Here is a 24,951-nt window from a genome sequence, read left to right as displayed (position 1 = left end):
CTATAGGCACACTTAGTCTATTCAGTTGTGCTCCAGATTCGTACAGTTTCCCTCTATTTTGCCCTCAATGCAGCCCGTGGCAGGAGTACCGCCCTGAAAAGGATGCCGAAGATTGCAGTTCTATCCCTACAGTGTCCCTGCACTTTTCTATGTGGACTCCCACAATATGTTTTCGCTACACATCATCTCTTCAGGGGTTCTGCACATTCAGCCGGCAGTTATAGTAGGGCGGTGGCAGTCAACTCAAAGAACAAAGTTTGACCACATGTCTAGAACGGTCTGTTTTAATATTATTGCTCGTCCTCATTTCTAAACATTAGAAACATGCATTGCAAATGTACCATTTCCATTCCCAAAAAGCTAGCCCTATTGAAATTTTTCCCCCCATTAAAATAGTGAATGTTGTGACTTTGGGGGTTACCCTACAGAAGGACTGACCAAAGATGCTTTTATGCCTGAACGTTGACTACAGATTAAAGTTGACCACAGGAATGTTATGGAATATTTCGGGACCATTAGGTGTTATTTTCCAATAATGTAAATGTGGAGGCGGTTGGCGCGTTTACCTGCTCCCGCTCCTGCTCCTGCTCTTCTGCCTCTATGCTCTGTTCAATCTCTGACAGCAGTGAGGTACTTGTGCTGTTTAGATGTTGGAGACTTTTCTCATCTCTGAGCTCTTCCATTTTCATCTGCAGCTGCCGATAAGAATGTCGTAGCTCTTCCAACTCCAGCTGACTCTCGCCCAGCTGCAGAAGAAGCAGAAACCAAATCTATATAGCTTTTATAGCAAAAATGGAATTCAGGAATTTAAATGAGAAATAAAAAAGATTCTATGGGAAGAGAACAATTTAAAAAATTGAAATTTCATTTGATTTGTTGAGACTTTTTATACTATTTATCCTACTTATCACAGCATATTTATTGAAGAAGTTCTTAAAATCACATTGAGGCAGCTTTATAAATTTGTTTATGCAATTTTTCGGACGTAATTACATAGAAAATTATATGCTTATGCTATATATATATATATATATATATATATATATATATATATATGCGTACATATATGTACATATATATATATATATATATATATATATACACACACACACACACACACACACACACATCTTATATGTTTCTCCTGTTTCTCTAGAATGTCATGAGGTCTTCGTAAGTTAAAGAAGGAAACTTTGCCAATTATGCCTGCTGGTTATCCCTCCTTAGAGGGTTATTCCCAACTCCCTTTTAAATTATTTTTTTAGGTACCGTAAATAATTTATATATGAAAAAGTCGTATTTTGCACCCCTTGCAGTCATTCACATCTCAATACTCCTCTTGGCTCCTTCTGTTTTCCCTGCTTCTCGTACCCTGGCATTTCCTGAAATGTAGGCATATCGCTCACCCATCTCTCTCTTCGCCACCATCTCTGTGTACGCGCTCCTGATGCTGCTATCATAAACTTCTGACAGCGGCATCGAGCTTACACAGAAAACCGAGTGCAAATGAAGGGAACAGCTCCAGGGTTACTGTGCTAGCCCTGGAGCCATGGCTTACAAATAATATGACCAGCAGGGGAGGAGGAAGATTCGGGAGATCGGAGCCTCAGCGCGCTCCCGGGAATCCAGCCAGCAGAGACAGGGGAAACTGCGCGAGCGCGGCAGGAGATTACAAACAAGCGGCGGCGGTCATTTCCATAGGGGTGACCACCGCAACAAAGAAGACGGAATGGGGTGGAGAGGGGGCCAAAGCTGGAAACCGCTGCACTACAGAAAGATTTTAGAGATATTAATACATTTACACTCCAGGACACTTGGACATAAAAGTATATGTTGGGAATAACCCTTTAACGGGGGATAGCGGTGGAGGTCATGCTGAGATAATATTTTCGAGTTCGCTGCGGACTTACTTGATGTTCTGGACAACATGAACTTGTACATAGAATGATGTGTTATTAGTCGCATTTCTTATGTGGCCAATAACTTGTAAGGCAGTTAATATTCAGGAAAACAGCAGCACAGTCACAAAACATGGGTGGTGCACGCAGCAAAGAATCCCAGGTCCAAGGGAGACAATCAATATGCAATCGAAGAAAGGAAGCATGCTTGATAAAGACCCATTCATGGGTTGAAACGTTGCAAGTGTTTTTATGCTTGGTGAATAAATCAAATACACTTCTTTGGATTATCTTGAGTGCTGCAGTTCCTTTCTTCGATTGTAAGGCAGTTAGCCAGAAAAGACCTTTAAAAGGTTAATCCGAAAGTCAATCTCTAGATCTTGTGTCTTGGGTTATGTTCACACACAAACTCAAAAAGTCTGAAAGGGAAAACAGCTCCTGATTTTCAGACATTTTTTCAGCCACTCACGTTTTTACGGCAGTTTTTGGGGCTGTTTTTCTATAGAGTCTATGAAAAACGGCTCCAAAAACGGCAGAAGAAGTGACATGCAGGCCGCGTAAAAAAACAGCCCGTCGGCACAGAACGCAGTTTTTCCCATTGAAATCAATGGACAGATGTTTGGAGGCGTTCGGCTTCTGATTTTTTGGGCGTTTACGGCCCGAAAATAGGCCGAAAATAGGCTGTGTGAACATACCCTAAGGGTATGTGCACATGATAACTGCAATTACGTCTGAAATTACGGAGCTGTTTTCAGGAGAAAACAGCTCCTGAATTTCAGACGTAATTGCTCGTACTCGCGTTTTGCGGGGCGTCTTTTACGGCCGTAATTTGGAGCTGTTCTTCATTGGAGTCAATGAAAAACGGCTCCAATTACGTCCCAAGAAGTGTCCTGCACTTCTTTTGACGAGGCTATAATTTTACGCGCCGTCTTTTGACAGCGACGCGTAAAATGACAGGTCGTCGGCACAGTACATCGTAAAGCCCATTGAAAGTAATGGGCAGATGTTTGTCGGCATAATGGAGTCGTTTTTTCAGACGTAATTCGAGGCGTAAAACGCCTCCATTACGTCTGAAAATAGGTCGTGTGAACCCTGCCTAAGGGTATGTTCACACGCACTGTTTTCAGATGTAATTCGGGCGTTTTACGCCTCAAATTACGCCTGGAAAAACGGCTCCATTTCGCCTACAAATATCTGCCCATTGCTTTCAATGGGCTTTACGATGTTCTGTTCCCACGAGGTGTCATTTTACGCTGTCAAAAGACGGCGCGTAAAGAGACGCCCGCGTCAAAGAAGTGCAGGACACTTCTTGGGACGTTTTTGTAGCCGTTTTTCATTGACTCCATTGAAAAACAGCTCCAATAACGTCCGTAAAATACGCCGCGAAAAACGCAAGTAGTTACAAAAACGTCTGAAAATCAGGAGCTGTTTTCAGGCGAAAACAGCTCTGTAATTTCAGATGTATTTTGCTAAGCGGTGTGAACATACCCTAAGGGTATGTGCACACGATAACGTCAATTACGGCTGAAATTACGGAGCTGTTTTCAGGAGAAAGCAGCTCCTGCATTTCAGACGTAATTGCTCGTACTCGCGTTTTGCGAGGCGTCAATTACGGACGTAATTTGGAGCTGTTCTTCATTGGATTCAATGAAAAACGGCTCCAATTACGTCCCAAGAAGTGTGATGGATGGATGGATGGATAGATAGATAGATAGATAGATAGATAGATAGATAGATAGATAGATAGATAGATAGATAGACGAAAATTTACTCACCGAAATTTTTATTTCCTGGAGTCCGTAGGCAGCACAACACATATGGGTTTTAGTCCCCTAGGTACAATCAAGCAGAGACAGGCTAATTATCAATAAGCATTAAGCAATTAAACAATTAGGGACTTCCCCTATAAGTATGTACCGGAAACCGGGCCCCAGCGTATTCTTACGAAGCAATAGTCCTGCCAGGGGTGGGGGGGGGGGGAGCTTGTGCTGCCTACGGACTCCAGGAAATAAAAAATTCGGTGAATAAATTTTCGTTTTCCTGATCGTCCTTGGCAGCACAACACATATGGGACTTGCCAAGCAATAGCTATATGGGCGGCATAGCAGACGCCATTTCAAGTAATCTTTTGCCAAATAGAGAACCCTCTGATGCCAGTGAGTCGAGCCTGTAGTGCTTGACAAAAGTTGATGCGGATGCCCATGTAGCCGCTCTGCAGATTTGATCCAAGGGGGATATGCCCGACTTCTGCCCATGAGGTAGCTGTAGAGCGTGTGGAATGTGCCCTGATCTGCAGAGGAGATTGAAGGTCACTGAGATGATAGCATTTTTAAATAGTTGATCTAATCCACCTTGCTAGGGTGTCTTTACTTGCTTTTTGTCCCTTATTAGGACCGGCATGTTGAAGAAACAGATTTTCTGTTTTCCTAAAAGCCTTTGACCTTTGAATATAGGTGAGAACTGCTCTTCTCACATCCACTGTATGCCAATTTTCCTGATCTTCACCTTGGGGAAGAGAACTGGCAATAATATCTCTTGATTTATATTCCTAAAGGAAGGAACTTTAGGCAAGAACCCAGGGATGGTACAATGGTACATAGTAGAAGACAGGGCCTTCAGCTCGTTCATGCGCCTGGCCGACGTGATTGCCACCAGGAAGAAGGCCTTGAAGGAGAGAAATCTGATGGACGACTCTTGCATGGGTTCAAACGGTGGCTTTGTTAGAGCCGACACCACTATTGAAAGGTCCCAGGAAGGAGAGGGTACCTGAGAGACTGGGCTAAGGTTTCTTAAAGCCTTGAAGAAGGTCTTCACAAACTGCTGGTTGGAGAAACAATTTTGCAGTTGGGCATTAATTGCCGTGAACTGCACCTTAAGGGTATTTAGCTTTAAACCTTTATTGAAGCCCTCCTGAAGAAATTGTGGGATAGTATTCAGAGAGACTACGTTTGCTGAATTTTTAGAGCACCAGGAGGTAAACAGGGTCCAAACTCTGTTGTATACTTTGACCGTTGAAGGTCGTCTAGCTGACAGCAAGGTATTAATAACTTCTGATGAAAGTCCCATTTCTGTCAGGTTCTCCCGGTCAGTCTCCAGGCCGTGAGATGTAGACTGCGAGGGTTCGGGTGATACACCCCTTTCTGGGTCAGGAGGTCCGGTGATACTGGTAGTTTCAGGAACCTGCCCTTCGAGAGAGACAATGCTAGGGAGAACCAGGCCCTGCGGGGCCAAAATGGCAGGACTGCAATTGCTTCCGCTTTCTCGTCCCAAACTTTTTTCAATACTCTGGGTATTAAGGGGAGGGGAGGAAAAATGTAGATTAATCTTCCTCCCCAAATGACAGACAGGCCATCTAATGCTACAGTATGGTACAGAGAACAGAAGCTGAGGACTTTGTTGTTCTCTTCTGATGCCATCACATCCACGTCTGGCATTCGCCACGTGGCAGCTAAGCTGCTGAAAACCTGAGGTTTGAGACTCCACTCCCCTGGATGGAGGATATTGCGGCTTGATGTGAACTGCAGAAATTCCCAATGAATGTTGTTCTGCCCAACTCATAAGTCGTCTGCACTCGGTTGACATTGAGGCACTCCTCGTTCCTCCCTGTTTGTTTACATAGAACACAGTTGCAAGGTTGCCTGACTGGATCAGGATTTGGGTATTTCTCAGATGGGATTGAAAGGACATTAGCGACAATCTCACTGCTCTGAGTTCCTTCATGTTGGAGGATAGTGACACTTCCCTCTGACTCCATCTGTTCTGAACCAATAGGTGATCTACATGGGCACCCCAGCCCCAGGAGGAGGCATCCGTTGTGAGGACTTTCTGTGGTGGGGGAACCAGAGACTTGCCGGACCGGAGAGTGTTCGGGATTAACCACCAGCTGAGGTCTTGAAGGGTGAAGTTGGAGACTTTGAAGAGGGCGTCCAGATTTCTGACATTTTTGTCCCAGGCCCTGAGGATGTCGAGCTGTAATGATCTCATATGGGCTTTGGCCCAGGGGACCGCATCTATGGATGAGGTCATTAGACCTAGGATTTTCATAGCTCCTCGAAACGACATATTCAGATGGCAAATAAGGCGTTCTATTGAACCCCGGATTGCAGCAATCCTCTCTGGAGACAATGTGACTGTCATCGACTGGGAATTCACCATGAACCCTAAAAATTTCAGATTCTGTGATGGTGAGAGCTGTGAATTTCTGAAGTTAACCAGGAACCCAGGAAAGCGAAGAAACTCCAATGTGGTTTGGAGATGTTCTTTTAGAAGGGACTCTGATGATGCTTTTATTAGCCAGTCGTCCAAGTAAGGGACCACACATATCCCTTTCAGCCTCAGTGCTGCTGTTAGGACCATCACGATTTTCGTGAACACACGGGGTGCGGACGAAATCCCGAAGGGTAGGCAGGTAAATTGGTAGTGCTGTTGTAAAGGATCTGCCAGGCACAGCTTCGGGGTTAACTCCCAGAACTAATCAGTCAGCACCTGAGAATACATCCCTGAGACTGACTCCTGCTTCCACCATTCAGGCTGGCAGGCTTAGGAGTGGGAGAGCCTATCGTAACCTGGCCAGACTCAGCTAACTCCCGCCCTCGGTCTATTTAAGCCTGCACTTCCTGTCCCTCGGTGCTTGTGATTCTTTCCTTGTGGTTTCCTGGCCCAGCTACAGCTCCTGCTATTTTTGATCCTGCTCCATACAGACCCTGGCTTACCGACTACTCTTCTGCTTTTCGTTTTGTACCTCGCACACTCCTGGCTTGACTCGGCTCGTTCACGACTCTGGTTGCTCACGGTGTTGCCGTGGGCAACGGCCCCTTTTCCTTGCTTGTGTTCCTTTGTATGTTTGTCGTGTTTGTCGTGCACTTACTGAGCGCAGGGACCGCCGCCCAGTTGTACCCCGTCGCCTAGGGCGGGTCGTTGCAAGTAGGCAGGGACAGAGTGGCGGGTAGATTAGGGCTCACTTGTCCGTCTCCCTACCCCCTGCCATTACATAATCACAAGCCCATACCTAGTCTACCCCTGGTCCCTGACACCACTATGGACCCCCGTGAGACCCTGGCTCAGCAAATGCAGGGTCTGTCCCTACAGGTCCAGGCCCTGGCTCAGAGGGTCAACCAGCCTGATGCTACCCTGGTAGTTCCCCTCACCGCACCTCTTGAACCCCACCTCAAGTTGCCCGACCAGTTCTCAGGGGACCGGAGGGCTTTTTTCTCCTTTCGGGAGAGTTGTAGGCTCTACTTTCGTTTAAAGCCTCATTCCTCAGGTTCTGAGAGCCAGCGGGTGGGTATAATTATGTCCCGGCTCCAGGAAGGGCCCCAAGAGTGGGCCTTCTCCTTGGCTCCTGACGCCCCTGAACTTTCCTCCGTTGATTGTTTCTTTTCTGCTCTCGGACTTATTTATGACGAAACTGACAGGACTACCTTTGCCGAGAGTCAGCTGGTGACCTTAAGTCAGGGTAAGAGACCTGTTGAGGAGTATTGCTCTGACTTTCGGAAGTGGTGCGTAGTTTCTCGGTGGAATGACCCTGCCTTAAGGTGCCAGTTTAGGTTGGGTCTGTCGAATGCCCTGAAAGACCTGCTAGTTAGCTATCCCTCTTCTGACTCCCTAGACCAGGTTATGGCTTTAGCGGTACGACTTGACCGACGTCTCAGGGAACGACAACGTGAACGTTTATGTGTTTTCTCCTCCGACACCCCCATGATGCCTCCCGAAGTTCCGTTGCTTCGTTCCTCCCCGAAAGATTCAGAGATACCTATGCAACTCGGGGCCTCCGTGTCCCCCCAACAACGTAGAGAATTCCGCAGGAAGAATGGTCTCTGCTTCTACTGTGGGGACGACAAGCATCAAGTGAACAACTGTCCTAAGCGTAAGATTGCAGCCAGAGAACTTCCGCGTCTAAGTGATCATCGGGGAGGTCACTTGGGCGCACAGGTATTTCCCGTAAATATGAAACGTACTAAGATCTTGCTTCCCTTTCAGGTCTCTTTTGGTGGTAGGTCTGCTACCGGCAGTGCCTTCGTGGATTCAGGGTCCTCTACTAATATCATGTCTGTGGAATTTGCTATGTCCCTTGCTATGCCTCTGATTGATTTGCCTAAACCTGTCCCGGTAGTGGGTATCGACTCCACTCCTCTTGCTAATGGTTATTTTACACAGCATACCCCTGTTTTTGAACTCCTTGTTGGCTCCATGCATTTGGAGCAATGCTCTGTACTGTTGATGCAGGGATTATCGTACGATTTGGTTCTAGGTCTTCCCTGGTTGCAGTTGCATAATCCCACGTTTGACTGGAATACTGGGGAGCTAACCAAATGGGGTAATGAATGTTGTACGTCATGTTTTTCTGTTAATTCTATTTCTCCCCCTAAGGAGGCGAATACGCTACCCGAGTTTGTTCAGGACTTCGCTGATGTTTTCTCTAGGGAGGCCTCCGAAGTGTTACCTCCTCATAGAGAATACGATTGCGCTATCGAATTGGTACCAGGAGCTAAGCTTCCTAAGGGTAGGATATTTAATCTTTCTTGTCCCGAACGTGAAGCTATGAGAGTGTATATCCAGGAATCCCTGGCCAAGGGTTACATTCGTCCCTCTTCTTCTCCGGTAGGTGCTGGCTTCTTCTTCGTGGGGAAGAAGGATGGTGGTCTTAGGCCATGCATTGACTTCCGTAGCCTGAATAAGGTCACGGTAAGGAACCAGTATCCCCTTCCTTTGATTCCTGATCTCTTTAATCAGGTTCAGGGGGCCCAATGGTTTTCTAAATTGGATCTACGGGGGGCGTATAACCTTATTCGCATCAAAGAGGGCGATGAGTGGAAGACTGCGTTTAACACGCCCGAAGGCCATTTCGAATACCTCGTCATGCCCTTTGGGTTGTGTAATGCCCCTGCGGTCTTCCAGAATTTCATAAATGAGATTTTGAGAAATTACCTGGGGATTTTTCTGGTAGTGTACGTTGATGACATACTGGTGTTTTCCAAGGACTGGTCCTCCCACATTGAGCATGTCAGGAAGGTGCTCCAGGTGCTTCGGGAAAACAAACTGTTTGCCAAAACCGAAAAATGTGTGTTTGGGGTACAGGAGATTCCATTTTTGGGTCAAATCCTCACTCCTCATGAATTCCGCATGGACCCCGCCAAGGTTCAGGCTGTGGCGGAATGGGTCCAACCTGCCTCCCTGAAGGCGTTACAGTGTTTTTTGGGGTTCGCTAATTATTACAGGAGATTTATTGCTAACTTCTCGGTCATCGCTAAGCCCCTTACGGACCTCACTCGCAAAGGTGCTGATCTCCTCTACTGGCCTCCTGAGGCTGTCCAGGCTTTTGAGGTCCTTAAGAAGTGCTTTGTCTCGGCCCCGGTGCTGGTTCAGCACAACCAAATGGAGCCATTTATTGTGGAAGTTGACGCATCTGAGGTGGGAGTGGGGGCTGTCTTGTCCCAGGGTACCAGGTCCCTCACCCATCTCCGCCCCTGTGCCTACTTCTCCAGGAAGTTTTCGCCAACTGAAAGTAACTATGATATTGGCAACCGTGAACTCTTAGCCATTAAATGGGCATTTGAAGAGTGGCGCCACTTCCTGGAGGGGGCTAGGCACCAGGTAACGGTCCTTACCGACCACAAGAATCTGGTTTTCCTAGAATCTGCCCGGAGGCTAAACCCGAGACAAGCTCGATGGGCGTTATTTTTTACCAGATTCAATTTTTTGGTTACCTATAGGGCTGGGTCTAAAAATATTAAGGCTGATGCACTGTCGCATAGCTTCATGGCCAGCCCTCCTTCGGAGGAAGATCCTGCTTGTATTTTGCCTCCAGGTATAATCATTTCCTCGATCGATTCTGATTTAGTCTCTGATATTGCTGCTGATCAAGGTGCAGCTCCCGGGAACCTTCCTGAGAACAAGCTGTTTGTTCCCCTGCAATTCCGGCTAAGGGTACTTAGGGAAAATCATGACTCCGCACTATCTGGCCATCCAGGCATCCTGGGTACCAAACACCTCATTTCCAGAAATTATTGGTGGCCTGGGTTGCCTAAAGACGTTAAGGCCTACGTCGCCGCTTGTGAGGTTTGTGCTAGGTCCAAGACTCCCAGGTCCCGACCAGCGGGCTTACTGAATTCGTTGCCCATTCCCCAGAGACCTTGGACACATATCTCCATGGATTTTATCACCGATTTGCCTCCATCCCAAGGCAAGTCGGTGGTGTGGGTGGTGGTGGACCGCTTCAGTAAGATGTGCCACTTTGTGCCCCTCAAGAAACTACCCAACGCCAAAACGTTGGCTACCTTGTTTGTCAAACACATCCTGCGTCTCCTTGGGGTCCCTGTCAATATTGTTTCGGACAGAGGGGTACAATTTGTTTCATTGTTTTGGAGAGCCTTCTGTATGAAGTTGGGGATTGATCTGTCCTTCTCCTCTGCCTTCCATCCTGAAACCAATGGCCAAACGGAGAGGACTAATCAATCTCTAGAACAATACTTAAGGTGTTTTGTCTCTGACTGTCAATTTGATTGGGTCTCTTTCATTCCCCTCGCCGAATTTTCCCTTAATAACCGGGTCAGTAACTCGTCAGGGGTCTCCCCTTTTTTTTGTAATTTTGGGTTTAATCCACGGTTCTCCTCCGTTTCACCTGGTAGTTCCAACAATCCCGAGGTAGAGGTCGTTCATCGGGAACTGTGCACAGTCTGGGCCCAGGTTCAGAAAAACCTAGAGGTGTCCCAGAGCGTACAAAAAACTCAGGCTGATAAAAAACGTTCTGATAACCCCCTGTTTATGGTCGGGGATCTGGTGTGGTTGTCGTCTAGGAACTTGCGTCTCAAGGTTCCGTCCAAGAAGTTTGCTCCCCGGTTTATTGGGCCGTATAAGGTCATTGAGGTCCTCAATCCTGTCTCCTTCCGGCTGGAGTTACCCCCGTCTTTTCGGATACACGACGTGTTTCATGCCTCCCTCCTCAAACGCTGCTCCCCGTCCTTGGCTCCCTCGAGGAGACCTCCTGTTCCCATCCTCACCCCTGAGGGGGTGGAATTCGAGGTGGCCAGGATTGTGGACAGCAAGATGGTCCAAGGCTCCCTCCAGTACCTGGTCCATTGGAGAGGATACGGGCCCGAGGAGAGGACTTGGGTACCCGCCCGGGATGTTCAAGCTGGGGTATTGGTCAGGAGGTTCCACCTGCGTTTCCCCAGTAAGCCAGGTCCACTTAGAAAGGGTCCGGTGGCCCCTCATAAAAGGGGGGGGTACTGTAAAGGATCTGCCAGGCACAGCTTCGGGGTTAACTCCCAGAACTAATCAGTCAGCACCTGAGAATACATCCCTGAGACTGACTCCTGCTTCCACCATTCAGGCTGGCAGGCTTAGGAGTGGGAGAGCCTATCGTAACCTGGCCAGACTCAGCTAGCTCCCGCCCTCGGTCTATTTAAGCCTGCACTTCCTGTCCCTCGGTGCTTGTGATTCTTTCCTTGTGGTTTCCTGGCCCAGCTACAGCTACTGCTATTTTTGATCCTGCTCCATACAGACCCTGGCTTACCGACTACTCTTCTGCTTTTCGTTTTGTACCTCGCACACTCCTGGCTTGACTCGGCTCGTTCACCACTCTGGTTGCTCACGGTGTTGCCGTGGGCAACGGCCCCTTTTCCTTGCTTGTGTTCCTTTGTATGTTTGTCGTGCACTTACTGAGCGCAGGGACCGCCGCCCAGTTGTACCCCGTCGCCTAGGGCGGGTCGTTGCAAGTAGGCAGGGACAGAGTGGCGGGTAGATTAGGGCTCACTTGTCCGTCTGCCAACCCCCTGCCATTACAGCTGTACTCCGCTTTGCGTCTGGACCGCCAATCGGAGGAACCTTATGTGCGCGGCCAGAATCGGGACATGCAAGTATGCGTCCACGAGGTCGATTGTTGCCAGCACGTCGTTCCTTTCCAGAAGGTTCATCACTGACCGGATAGTCTCCATCTTGAAGGTTTTCCTCACCAGATCTTGAATGAGGAAAGTCAGGTCTATTACCAGCCTCCAACTGCCATCTGATTTGGGCACAGGGAACACTCTGGAGTAAACTCCTTGCCCTTTTTCTGAGACTAGGACATCTTCCATACTTCTTTCCCCACACTGCACTTTCCAGGTCATTCCCCCAGTCCCCTCACTCACATTTCCCTCTTTTGAAGTCCACACCCTCAGACTCTTTCACCCTTTTTCCCTCCGAGTGGCAGTTGTCTACCGCCCCCCGGGCTCACCCCGCCAATTCCTGGATAATTTTGCTGCCTGGCTTCCACAGTTTCTATCCTCTGAAACACCCACTCTCATCATGGGTGACTTCAACATCCCCATTGATAACCCCATCTCCTCATCTGCCTCCCAGTTTCTATCTTTAACCTCGTCCCTAGGTCTGTCACAACTTACTAACTCTCCTACACATGAAGACGGGCATTCACTTGACCTGGTCTTCTTCCGGCTCTGCTCAGTTTCTGACTTTATTAACTCTCCTCTCCCGCTTTCTGACCACAATCTTGTCTCCTTTACTATCAAATATTCTCTGCCTCCTCAGGTCATCCCTACGTATCATACATACAGAAATCTACATGCCATTAACACTGTGAAACTCATAGACAGTCTACAGTCCTCATTGTCCCCTATCTCTTCCCTCTCCTGTCCCAATCTGGCTGCCAAACTTTACAATAACACTCTCAAAAATGCATTGGATGAAGCAGCCCCCCCTACACTCCGTACCACCCGACAAAGACGACGACAACCCTGGCACACGCCTCAATCCTGCTTTCTTCAGCGGTGCTTGAGATGTGCCGAAAGACTGTGGAGAAAATCGCATTTGGATGCAGATTTCCTCCATTACAAATTTATGCTCAAAACTTACAACTCTGCCCTTCACCGCGCCAAACAAGTCTACTTCACTTCTCTCATCTCCACACTATCTAACAATCCAAAACGCCTCTTTGATACTTTTCACTCCCTCCTTAGTCCTAAAGTGCAGACGCCAATCACAGATCTCAGTGCTGAAGACCTGGCCAATTATTTTAAAGTTAAAATTAACAACATCCGGCATGATATTCTCTCCCAGTCCCCTAGTAACATCGATCCCCTTCCCTCCCGCACTCCCTCTTCTTCACTCTCAGCATTTGACCCAATAACTGAAGAAGAAGTCTCGAGGCTCCTCTCTTCTTCTCGTCCTACTACCTGCCCTAGTGATCCTGTCCCCTCACACCTCCTCCAGTCCCTCTCCCCAGCTGTCACTAGTCACCTGACTAAAATATTTAACCTCTCTCTTTCCTCTGGTATCTTTCCCTCCGCTTTTAAACATGCCATTATAAACCCATTATTGAAAAAACCAACTCTTGACCCATCCAGCGCTGCCAACTACCGACCAGTCTCTAATCTGCCCTTCATCTCCAAACTCCTGGAACGCTTGGTCTACTCTCGCCTTATCCGCTATCTCTCTGCTAACTCCATTCTTGACCCCTTACAATCTGGTTTCCGCACTCTACACTCCACAGAAACTGCCCTTACTAAAGTCTCAAATGATCTCTTGGCGGCTAAATCGGACGGTAAATCCTCTCTCCTGATTCTTTTGGATCTCTCTGCAGCCTTTGACACTGTAGACCACAAACTCCTACTTAACATGCTCCACTCTATTGGCCTCCAGGACGCGGCTCTCTCTTGGTTTTCCTCCTATCTCTCTGACCGCTCGTTCAGTGTGTCATTTGCTGGTTCCACTTCTCCTCCTCTTCCCCTTGATATCGGGGTTCCTCAGGGATCAGTCCTAGGTCCGCTGCTCTTTTCTCTCTACACAGCTCCTATTGGACAAACCATCAGATTTGGCTTCCAGTACCATCTCTACGCTGATGACACCCAATTATATACCTCTTCCCGTGACATCACCCCTGCTCTAATACAGAACACCAGTGATTGTCTGTCCGCTGTCTCTAACATCATGTCCTCTCTCTATCTGAAACTGAATCTTTCTAAAACTGAGCTCGTTGTGTTCCCACCATCTACTAACCTCCCTAAACCTGATGTCTCCATCTCTGTGTGTGGCACTATCATCACTCCTAAGCAGCACGCCCGCTGTCTCAGGGTTATTTTTGACTCAGATCTTTCCTTTACTCCTCACATACAATCACTTTCACGCTCCTGTAATTTTCACCACAAAAACATCTCCAGAATCCGCTCTTTTCTTACGGAGGAAACTGCCAAAACTCTCATTGTTGCTCTGACTCACTCTCGTCTTGACTACTGTAACTCATTACTAGTCGGTCTTCCCCTCACTAAACTCTCCCCTCTCCAATCTATCCTCAATGCAGCAGCCAGGCTCATCTTTATGACCAACCGCTACACCAACGCCTCTAATCTGTGCCAGTCACTGCACTGGTTGCCCATCCCCTTCCGAATAAAATTCAAACTTATTACTCTCACCCACAAAGCTCTCCACAGTGCTGCACCTCCTTACATCTCCACCCTCATCTCTGTCTACCACCCTACTCGGGCTCTACGTTCTGCCAACGACCTTAGATTAAAATCCTCCATAATCCGAACCTCCCACTACTGTCTCCAGGATTTCTCTCGTGCTGCACCAGTCCTCTGGAATGTGCTACCCCAGACAATCAGATTAATTCCCAATATCCACAGTTTTAAACGTGCCCTGAAAACACATCTATTTAGACAGGCCTATAACATTCCCTAATCTGACTCCTTTCCATGGCCCTCCTTTTAGATTAGTCATCAGAATAAGATTCCCTCACACTCCTTCTCTTCATGTCCGTCATACACGGATACTGGCTGGTGATCGGCTCATGCAGCTTTATGTTACCACCGCATGTGTATAAAAATGGCCGGACCATTGTACAGAACAAACACTGTTACACTTTGTGTCTCCTTTACTTCCTCATAGATTGTAAGCTCTTGTGAGCAGGGTCCTCACTCCCCAGATTTGAATTGTAAATGAACTTTGTCACTATGTAATGTCTGATATTGTTTGTTTCATGTCCCCTCTAAATTGTAAAGTGCTGCGTAATATGTTGGCGCTATATAAAGATTATTATTATTATTATTATTCCAGGGCTGCTTTCTGGAGAAAGACCTGCAGAAGCTGATGGACTATCGGGTTGTGATGCCTGTTGAGGAAAAAGTGGTCTGGGGGGAGAATTCTGAACTCCACAGAACCTTTCCTGATGGTTGCCGTCACCCAGTCATCAGATGATGTCACCGACCACCGAGAGGAGAATCTCTGAAGCCTTGCTCCTACTTGTAGGATTGTCTGGGCGTCATAAACTGTTTGGATTTTGAGCAGGGTTTTTCTTCTGAAAGGAGGAAGGGTTTTCCTGCTTTGTTTTAAATGTGCGCTAATGGTCTAGAAACCTTCTTTTGAACTTTGGGGATTTTCTTCTCTGATCAAGAAAGTAACGCCTGGTATCCTTCCTTTTAGGTTCAGGAAATCCAGCCCCTTTGTCTTCCCCTAAGGAATTCAAAATATCCGTTAATTGGGGACCAAACAGAGATTTTGGCTGAAAAGGGAGGCTACAAAAATTATTTTTGGAGAGATTATGCCCAGACCATAATTTAAGCCAATGAGCCCTTCTGGCCGCATTCGATAGGGACAAGGCCCTGGATGCACACTTGATGTTATCCAGCTGGGAGTCACAGAGGGACTCCGAAGCTGACTTCATTACTGGGAGGGACTGGAGAATTTCTGCCCTTGGGACTCCATCTTCTAGATCCCTTGACAGGTGGCTTAGCCAGACCCGGAGTACTCTTGCCACCGGTACTGAAGACAAGGAGGCTTTGCACGAGCCCACTGCTGAAGTATACACCTTCTTCAGAAGGGAATCCGCCTTGCGACCCATGGGGTCTTTCAGCAGGGCTGATTCATTGGGTGGAAAAACATCTTTCTTTGCCAATTTAACCACTGGCAAGTCCAGTTTTGGAATATTCTCCCAATCTTTGGAGCCAGTTTTATCCAGTCTGTAGAGGTTTTTGAACCGAGAGCCCAGTTCTGATTTCCTCTCAGGCTTATCCCAATCCCGTTTCATCCATTCCGTTAGGACAGGATGGCTGGGAAAATTTTTCCCCTTGGTAATGGGAAAATAGAACAGTCTGTCCTTTTTAGGTTTATGCTCAACCTCTTTCCCGTCTCCAATGTATCCTTCACCGCTCTGAGGAAATCATGGAACTTATCCATACTCAGGATGTAACATTCCTCGGGGTCGTCAGAGTCTGGGGAGTCAGAGACCACCTCTGAATCTGAACCTCCGGCAGAAGAGGAATCCTCCTGGTATTGAGGAAGTGGAGAGGGAGAGCGCCTGGCCCTCTTAGCATAGTGTGATGATTTTACATCCTCAAAAACTACAGACAGCTGTTGTTTAAACCATTGCATAAATCCCCTAGAATCTTCCCTGGGAGGGGAGGCGACTGGGGTGGAGCATGGGATACACAGATCTGACACAATGTCATCAGGCAGAGGCTGGAGGCATTCCCTGCAAAGCCTGTGCCTGGATTTGTGGGTCCTTTTCCTACCTTCTCTTCTGGCAGACATCTAGAGAAGAGGTAGAAAGAAACGCATGGTAGGAAAATGTGCATAGCCATCAGCATCAAGACACATCAGGACCCATCAATGTAAACAGCCATACTAACCTTAGCAAGCAGAGGGCTGTCCAGAGGCAGAGTGCGCCAGGTTTCAAACAGGACGCCGGCATTATGAGCCTGATGCGTCCGCACGCCACATCTGGGGGCGGGGCCAACACGAGGGGCAGGGCCAAACCTGGGGCGGGACCAACCCAGGGGGCGGGGTCAATGACACCATCACTTCCGGCCCCATCCATGCCTCTGTAACGCCGAGCATGACTTCTGGGTAACCGGGAGAGCGCAGGGGGTCGGTCCGGAATACACTTCGGACCTAGACGAACGGGGGATGTTTCAACAGGGGGTCCTCCTCCCCTGCTACCATTACCAGGATCAGGTAAGGTGCCCCGTCGTCGTGTACCAAGACGTTGACTGCCATCTTGGTACACCTTCGCGGCTGAGGGACAGAGGTGCAGCCCTGTATGCAGCCCGGAATAATATTTTTCTCTGTTAGAAGGATAGGGTACTGTCTCCGTACTGACCTAAGAGAGAGAGAAAAAATACGCTGGGGCCCGGTTTCCGGTAAATACGTATAGGGGAAGTCCTTAATTGTTTAATTGCTTAATGCTTATTGCTAATTAACCTCTCTGCTTGATTATACCTAGGGGACTAAAACCCATATGTGTTGTGCTGCCAAGGACGATCAGGATAGATGATAGATAGATAGATAGATAGATAGATAGATAGATAGATAGATAGATAGATTATGGTAATATGTTCCCATTTTGTTCTTAAATACGGTCATTCATATGGTCAAAGCGTTTTGATGGGACTCCTTTGCATCCTTTGGATAGCCATTGATGATAAATATATCCTGGACCCTGTACTACCATTGAAGTAGCCTGACTCATACCATAGATATGTATAAAGATGGCTGGCACTTAAAGACGGCTATGTTCACACAGAGTTTTTTGCAGGCAGAAAATTCTGCCTGGAAAAATTACCTCTGTTTTTTTTTAAGTGGTTTTGCACCACAGGAGTTTTTTTCCGCCATTTTTTCCGCGTTTATTGATGCGTTTTTTACAGGCAAAAGGAAAAACCGTGAGCAATTTTTGACATAAAGCGTGTTAAAGAACGCGTCAAAAAAACGTGTCGGCAGTTCGCGGCATTTTTTCTGTCTCCCATTGATTTCAATGCGGTTATTGAGGCAGAAAACGCCTCAAGATAGGGCATGTCGCTTCTTTTTCCTGCGAGCGTTTTTTCTGCTCGTGGGAAAAAAAACGCCTCCACTTCCCATTGAAAACAATGCTGCAATTTCCGCTGCTAAAAAACGTGTCAAAAAAACGGTGTCAACAGGGCCTAAATTGTTCAGAACTGAACGCAATATAATATATTTAACACTGATAATTGCCAATGGATTTGAAGGGGTGTTTGGAAGCACAACTGCTGTACGTTTGGCACCGTGATGGGTACTTGTGCTTGTTACTTGAGACTATAGTTAAGAAAAATATAAATGTAATAAAGATACATACATAATGAGTATTGCAGAGGATGCAAAGGTTAAATCATAAAGGTGCATTGTACTAATCTTATTGAGATAAAGGACTTTCTATGACATATACAGGAAAGCGAGGGGGTTTTACACTGGACGATTATCGAGCAGACGAGCAGATGTTTTAGAAATATGGAGCACTGCCAGATGCAACTTGCTGCAGATATTTTAGATGCGGCTGCATAAGATGCGGTCTTTCTGTAAGAAAACCTGCATATAAAAAAAACCACATAGAAATGTTTTACCTGCAGTAACACAAATGTGATTTGAATACAGACTAAGGCCTGATTTACACGAGCGTGTGCGTTTTGCGCGCGCAAAAAACGCTGCGTTTTGCGTGCGCAAAAGGCATTTGACAGCTCCGTGTGTCATCCGTGTATGATGCGCGGCTGCGTGATTTTCGCGCAGCCGCCATCATAGAGATGAGGCTAGTCGACGCCCGTCACTGTCCAAGGTGCTGAAAGAGCTAACTGATCGGCAGTAACTCTTTCAGCACCCTCGACAGTGAATGCCGATCACAATATACAGCAACCTGTGAATAAAAAAAGACGTTCAAACTTACCAGGAACTGCCTGCTTCCTCCAGTCCGGTCTCCCGGCCGTTGCCTTGGTGACGCGTCCCTCTCTTGTCATCCGGCCCCACCTCCCAGGATGACGCGGCAGTCCATGAGACCGCTGCAGCCTGTGATTGGATGCAGCCTGTGCTTGGCCTGTGATTGGCTGCAGCTGTCACTTGGCCTGAATTGTCATCCCGGGAGGTCGGACTGGAGGAAGGAGCCGGGACTTATCGGTAAGTCCGAACTTCTGTTTTTTTTTACACGTATATGTATATGGCGATCGAAAGTCACTGTCCATGGTGCTGAAACAGTTTAAGTCTTTCAGCACCGTGGGCAGTGACTGTCTCCTGACGTCGCGTACCCGAACATTTTTTGCCGGGTTCGGTCAAAACGAGTTCGGCCGAACCCGGTGAAGTTCGGTGCGCTCATCTCTAATTTGACACTCCGTTTGGATGTTTGTAAACAGAAAAGCACGTGGTGCTTTTTTGTTTACATTCATCCTTTTGACAGCTCTTGCGTGATTTTCGCGCATGCAACGCAGTAGCGTCCGTGTGGCATGCGTTGTTTTCACGCACCCATTGACTTCAATGGGTGCGTGTTGCGTGAAAAACGCACGATTATAGAACATGTCGTGAGTTTTACGCAACGCACTCACGCTGCGCAAAATTCACGCATCGTCTAAACTGCCCCATAGAGTAATATAGGTGCGTACGACACGCGTGAAAAGCACGCGCGTCGCACGCGCGTATATTACGCTCGTGTAAATGAGGCCTAAGGCCTCATGCACACGACCGTAGCAATGTGCACGGCCGTGATTTTCGGGTCGGCCGCGGAGTGTCACCCGCATTATTTTCTATGAGCCTGGACCGCAAAGCACAGCCGTAATAGACATGTCTGTTCTTTCTGCGGTCCGGGCTCCTGGGCCATGAACGGACCGTGAAAACCACGGTCCTGTGCATGGCCCCATAGGAATGAATAGGGCCGCAATTCTCCCGTGGATTTTCGGGGGAATTGCGGCCTCAAAAGCACGTTCGTGTGCATGGGGCCTAAGGGTACGTCCACAGGGGACGGGAAATTCCGCCTCGAGAATTTGTTGCGGATTTCACAATGGATTTCATTGAAAGGAATAAAATGTGTGGTGAAAATACGCAACATAAATGGACATGCTGCAGATTTTAAAATCTGCACCGCAGGTCAATTTCCATGCGGATATTTTCCGCAGCGCGTGGATATTTGTTAAAATCTCATCCACTTTGCTGCTACTGTAAAACGCTGCAGATTTTCCCGACACAAGTTTGGATGGAAAATCTGCAGCGTATCCGCCATTATGTAAATATACTCTGGGGGAATCCTCTAAGGCCTCATGCACACTTCAGTGTTTTTCTTCAGAGTGCTAGCCGTTTTTCTGACGGCTAGCACCCTCACCCATTCATTTCAATGGGGCCATGCACATCAGTTTTTTTTACGGTCCCGTTGCTCCGTTCCGACAAAAGTAGAGCATGTTCTACTTTGGTCCGAGATTCCGTGACCGTGAGGCCCATGCAAGTCAACGCGGCCATCAAAACAACTGAAGGCACATGGAAGGCATCCGTGTGCCATCCGTGTGTGACGGAGCAATTGCCTAGCAACGGCCAGGCGGGCAGAAGTACATTACAGAAATATTACACTAATCGGCAGCCACTTGTCCCTATCAATCACTGATAGAGAGAACAGGCTGCTGATTAAAAATAAAATAAAAAGCAGTTCATACGTACCCCGGTCGTTATCTTGGTGACGAGTCCCTCTTCTTCCTCCAGTCCGACCTTCCTGTATGACGCGGCAGCCTGTGATTGGCTGCAGAGGCAGCGGCAGCCGGTGATTGGCTGCAGAGGCCGCTGCAGCCTGTGATTGGCTGCAGAGGCGGTCACGTGGGATGAAGCATCATCCCTGGAGGCCGGCCTTCTGACGTCATCCAGACTTGCGTGACCGCCACTACAGCCTGTGATTGGCTGCAGCGGTGACATGGGATGAAACGTCATCCCAGGAGGCCGGACAGGAGGAAAACGCAGGGAGTTCTGGGTAAGTATGAACTGTTTTTTTTTTTTTTTTTTCTTAAATTGTATTTTGTATTTTGCGATCAGTGCAGCCCATTAACGCTTTCAGCACCCTGTAGAGTGACTGGCGCTGAACAACCCTGCTCTTTCAGCACCCTGGACAGTACCATGCTCGGCACTCTGAAACACGGAGTGCACACGGAAATCACACGGTCGCTAAAACGGGCTCACGGACCTGTCAAAAACGGCCGTGAAAACGGTTATGGAAGTGTGCAGGGGGCCTAAGACAGAGTCCCTGCAATCAGAGGCACACCATGTGATGCCATATGGTGCCCTTTGTAATGTGGCATCTGATGTCGTATGCCATAATTAATACAGAATTTAAGAAAAAAAATCTCTGTATGTCTTTGTATGAAATCAAAGATATACAGAGGCTCAGTATGGACCTGTAGAAGGTGTAGAATGGGTGCCATATTACAACTCTATACAACTCAGAGCTTGTATGCATGATGTACACAAGAGTACTAAAATACATTGCTATAGAATATAATATAAAAATGGTTGTGCCTGCATGTCTTTGCCAGTTGTTTTTTTTTTAGGCCTCCTTCACACATAGATTTTTTTCTGCCGTTTCAAATGACATAAAAAATGCATGTTAAAACGCCAGCACTTTGTAAAATGCAACAGCATTTTTTTATGGCGTTTTTAGTGGCATTTTTAGTAAAAAATTTTATTTAATATAATTTTGTACATAATTTTTTCTGGCGTTTTTGAAGTTCTATAGAGAAGTCAATAGAAAAAAACTCCAGAAAATACGCAACACCCAGACCATGCTGCGTTGTTTAAAAAACACGACTGACCAAAAAAAGGCAAGAAAACAACAAAACAGTTGTGTGTAGTACATTTTCTTTTTTGTCCTAATTTCATATCTATTTTTATCTCGATTTTCTTTTATATTGCAGGTAGAAATTATGATCCATAAAACAGAAGTAATACAAATGTAAAATAAAGATCCGTATTACTAATCCCTGTTTTCCAGATTCCATTGACTTCTACTGTGGTTATTACAGCCGTGATGTAACATCCGAGCATGCATGGAGATACGATCAAGAAAATACTCGGATGTGTGCATTGTCCCACTTACTAAATATTGGTCCTGTTTTACAGAACAAAATAATACAACTATATACAATCCCAAAATGTGCAGCTTAAATATTTTACTATTGTTTTCTTTTTTAGTATAGGAACTGATGGACAAGCAGATGTTTATTTTTTATTCTAGTAGTTGTGATTGTTATTGTTGTTGCTGTTAATAATAATTAAAAAAATGTTTTGCCTTTTTTCGGTTTGCATGTTTCTATCAACATGCTACTTAAAAACTAATTGTAATAATGTTTTTTAGAATGTAAAGTTTTTTTTATTCTCATACTTTTAAATCGACAAAAGGTATTTGTGTGTGAATGTCAGAAAGAAGATTAAGAAAAAGGAATGTTAATGCTCTAAATGAAGCCGTATAAAGTTTTACAAGAATGCTAATAAATTCCGACTTAGCTTGAGAACAATTAAAATTCATCTAAAAAGTTATATCAATCTAAAAATATAATTTAATTAGATGTAGGTGAAATCAGCACAATAAAATAAAACACATATTAAATATACACTGACTGTAAAGGTTTCTACTGTCCGCAAATACAGATCTGACGGCTACAGATACACATCCGTAGCCGTCCGCAATTGTGGAAGTGCCCATAGAGTTCTATGGGCGGGTCCATGCCGCAATTGCGGACAAGAATAGGACACACATCCGTAAATATATGGAAGGTGTTCGTGGCCAATAGAAATTAATGGTTCCCCAATTTCATCCATAATTACGGATTCCGTAATTACGGATGAAAATTACAGTCACGTGCATGGGGCCTGATAAAGCGTTTTTAAGGCATAATAAAATGTCTATTGAAGTCTAAGGGGAAAAATTTAATATCTAGAGCATGCCGTGGTTTAAAATATAGGCCACCGACCACAAAAACTAAAAAAAAACACCACAAACCAAAATACCTATAGACTAGCAGCAAATATCTTTGGCTTTAAAAATGCCAAAAAAAACCAACAAAAAAAACAAAGATAAAAACGCTGTGTGTGAATCTGGTCTTAGGTCCTGTCCTGACAACTGATACAAGCGATTTGAGTCTTATTTATTATATAGCCGAGGCTACTAATGACATTATTGAAATTTGTCTTTAATAAGGGGCAAGGCTTGTTGGTCTCATATTTCTCAAAGTCTAATGACGGAGCCTTGTTTTATAAAAGTGTAAGAGATGTACGACAGGGCAGATTGGTCTAGAATTTAGAACTTTTTATATCGGTTGTTAGTATAAGATACTTTTTTTTTTATACAATGTTTCTATTAACCATTTTTCAAATACAGAAAACATGAATATGATTATGTCGAAGTTTTGCTCCTCATTAATCACACCCTATGACGGTTCTATATCATTGTCCAAGAACATAGGTAACCATCTATCCATTATCCAAGTAAATCAAGAAGTTAGAGGGATAATGAGAATAAGAGTCTAGGGGTTACAGCCTAAGTCATTGAGCTTCTATGTATGTGGCGTTTTACCCAAATAAGCAAAATACAGTGAAGAAAGTATAAGTAGCAAACAAAAAAAAAAAGAAGGGCTCCAGGGAATTGGGGGAAAAGTAGGTATGGAGGAGAAGGGAGGGAGGCGTAGGTGGACGCGCGCTTGGTTGTCAGTATAAGATACTTTTTATCATAAAAGGGTGGTTTTACCTGCATTTCCTTGGCACAAGTCTGTTGATTCAGGTTTAACTCTCGGTCGTGCAGTTCCTCTACAATTCCCTGAAGCTGATCGTTTTCTTCTATTATAGTACTCAGCTGCTGCTCCAGCTCCCGTCTCCGATCAGAAAGCATCTTTATCTGGAAATCACAAAATGATCGGAGTCTGGTAAACAAAATAGAGAGAAACAGCCCAACGTAATGCGAATCAGAAATGAAGAGACGAAGGTTTCTGGAATTTGCGTGATGCCTACCTAGAAGGGGGAGGTAAAGAATGCGAGCAGAACCAGGGACCAGAAACAAGCTGCAGTGTAGGAGTGTTCAGGAATGTCAGGAGATAGAGCACAGTGTAAACTTCACCCCTGGCTTAACTCCTCATCTTGGCCCCATACACATATGGTGGGGTTGGCTACGCTTTAGAGTTTCACTTTAATAAATACTCCCGTACACCTACTTGGTTACAATGTAATGTCTTGACACAAACTAGCTGACCACAGACATAGAGATTTTAGATTGTTCCGATTTATGGTGCAATATTGGTTCGTTGTCAGAATGGTCATTGGGAATAATGTACATACAGAGATTATATGGGGGTTTTGACAAGAAAAAGGCTTAATTGGCATACTGGCATATGAATGGATCCCATCAGGGGAAAGCTGGTAAGATCCTGACTGGATCTGATCCTGCCTTTAGGACGAAGCACACAGCTTACAGACCATTCATATATGTGAATTACCAGTTATATAATAGATACAAAGTTGGATCAGCTCAGTCATCTTTTCCAATGAATGAATTGATCCAGTGCCCAGACATCAGGGCTGTTGTCAAGTACCAGCTATGACCCAATCTCAACCATCCCATTATGCGCATGCATTTTCTGACTCGGGTACAAGATTTCCACTGGTGTGAACAATTTTCTAGCTCTCATAGATCATCAAAACAAACGATTGCTAAATAATCTGTGTATCTATAGAAGCCCTTTAGGTTTTGAATGAAGTAGCAATTTGCTCCTTCTTCATCCAATAGTCACATCCTCATTGCATAATGGTCGGGCTCTGCCACTTACTCGCATGGGGTATAATATAAAGCAGGTAAAATATTAGGAGATTGTGTTACCCCTGCATTGTTAACAATCTAGGCGTAGCATTTGGCACTAACTTGCCATTCCATTTACTTGTTTGTTATAAAGAATTTTCTTGACACAACTTTTGCACGTAATATGTGACTATAACATGAAGTAATGCACCGTCTACTGCGGTTAGGCTCTGTTCACATGATGTTTGTGATGTGCATTTGGGGGTTAACGCTGGTAACGATTCCCGATGTGTACACCGATGTGCCCATTAATAGTATTGAAAGTGTATTGAAAGTAGCACCGACTATGTTATGCAATACAGGGGGATAAAAAAAAAAAAAAAGCATACAGCACGGTATATGTTGTTTTGCAATAGGAGTCAATAACAGACACATGCAACTGTATGGCATACAGTTGAATATCCTTAGCCAATACATTCGGTGGCACTCTTTAAACGTGTATGCGGACCATCGCAGTGTGAACAGAGCCTTACA

At 45.9% G+C, this 24,951-nt stretch overlaps 1 protein-coding gene across 2 annotated transcripts in view; it reads right to left on the bottom strand.

Annotated features, from left to right (window-relative positions):
• The window catches only part of BICDL1 (BICD family like cargo adaptor 1), a 100,103-nt gene that overhangs the window by 21,739 nt on the left and 53,413 nt on the right, over positions 1-24,951 (bottom strand). For both annotated transcript variants that reach the window (XR_012849638.1, XM_075831144.1), the window contains exons 4-5: positions 23,377-23,523; positions 567-746 (exon numbers count right to left, since the gene is read on the bottom strand). Coding sequence is in view for 1 of the 2 variants with exons in the window: in XM_075831144.1 (XP_075687259.1) it covers positions 567-746; positions 23,377-23,523 (327 nt within the window). In the remaining variant the exon portion in view is untranslated. The remainder of the gene's footprint in view (positions 1-566; positions 747-23,376; positions 23,524-24,951) is intronic.

The sequence above is a fragment of the Rhinoderma darwinii genome, chromosome 1, assembly GCF_050947455.1.
Source record: "Rhinoderma darwinii isolate aRhiDar2 chromosome 1, aRhiDar2.hap1, whole genome shotgun sequence".
NCBI classification, from domain to species: domain Eukaryota; kingdom Metazoa; phylum Chordata; class Amphibia; order Anura; family Rhinodermatidae; genus Rhinoderma; species Rhinoderma darwinii.
The sequence above is the reverse complement of the archived record's forward strand: the minus strand, read 5'-3'. Positions and strand labels throughout refer to the sequence as shown.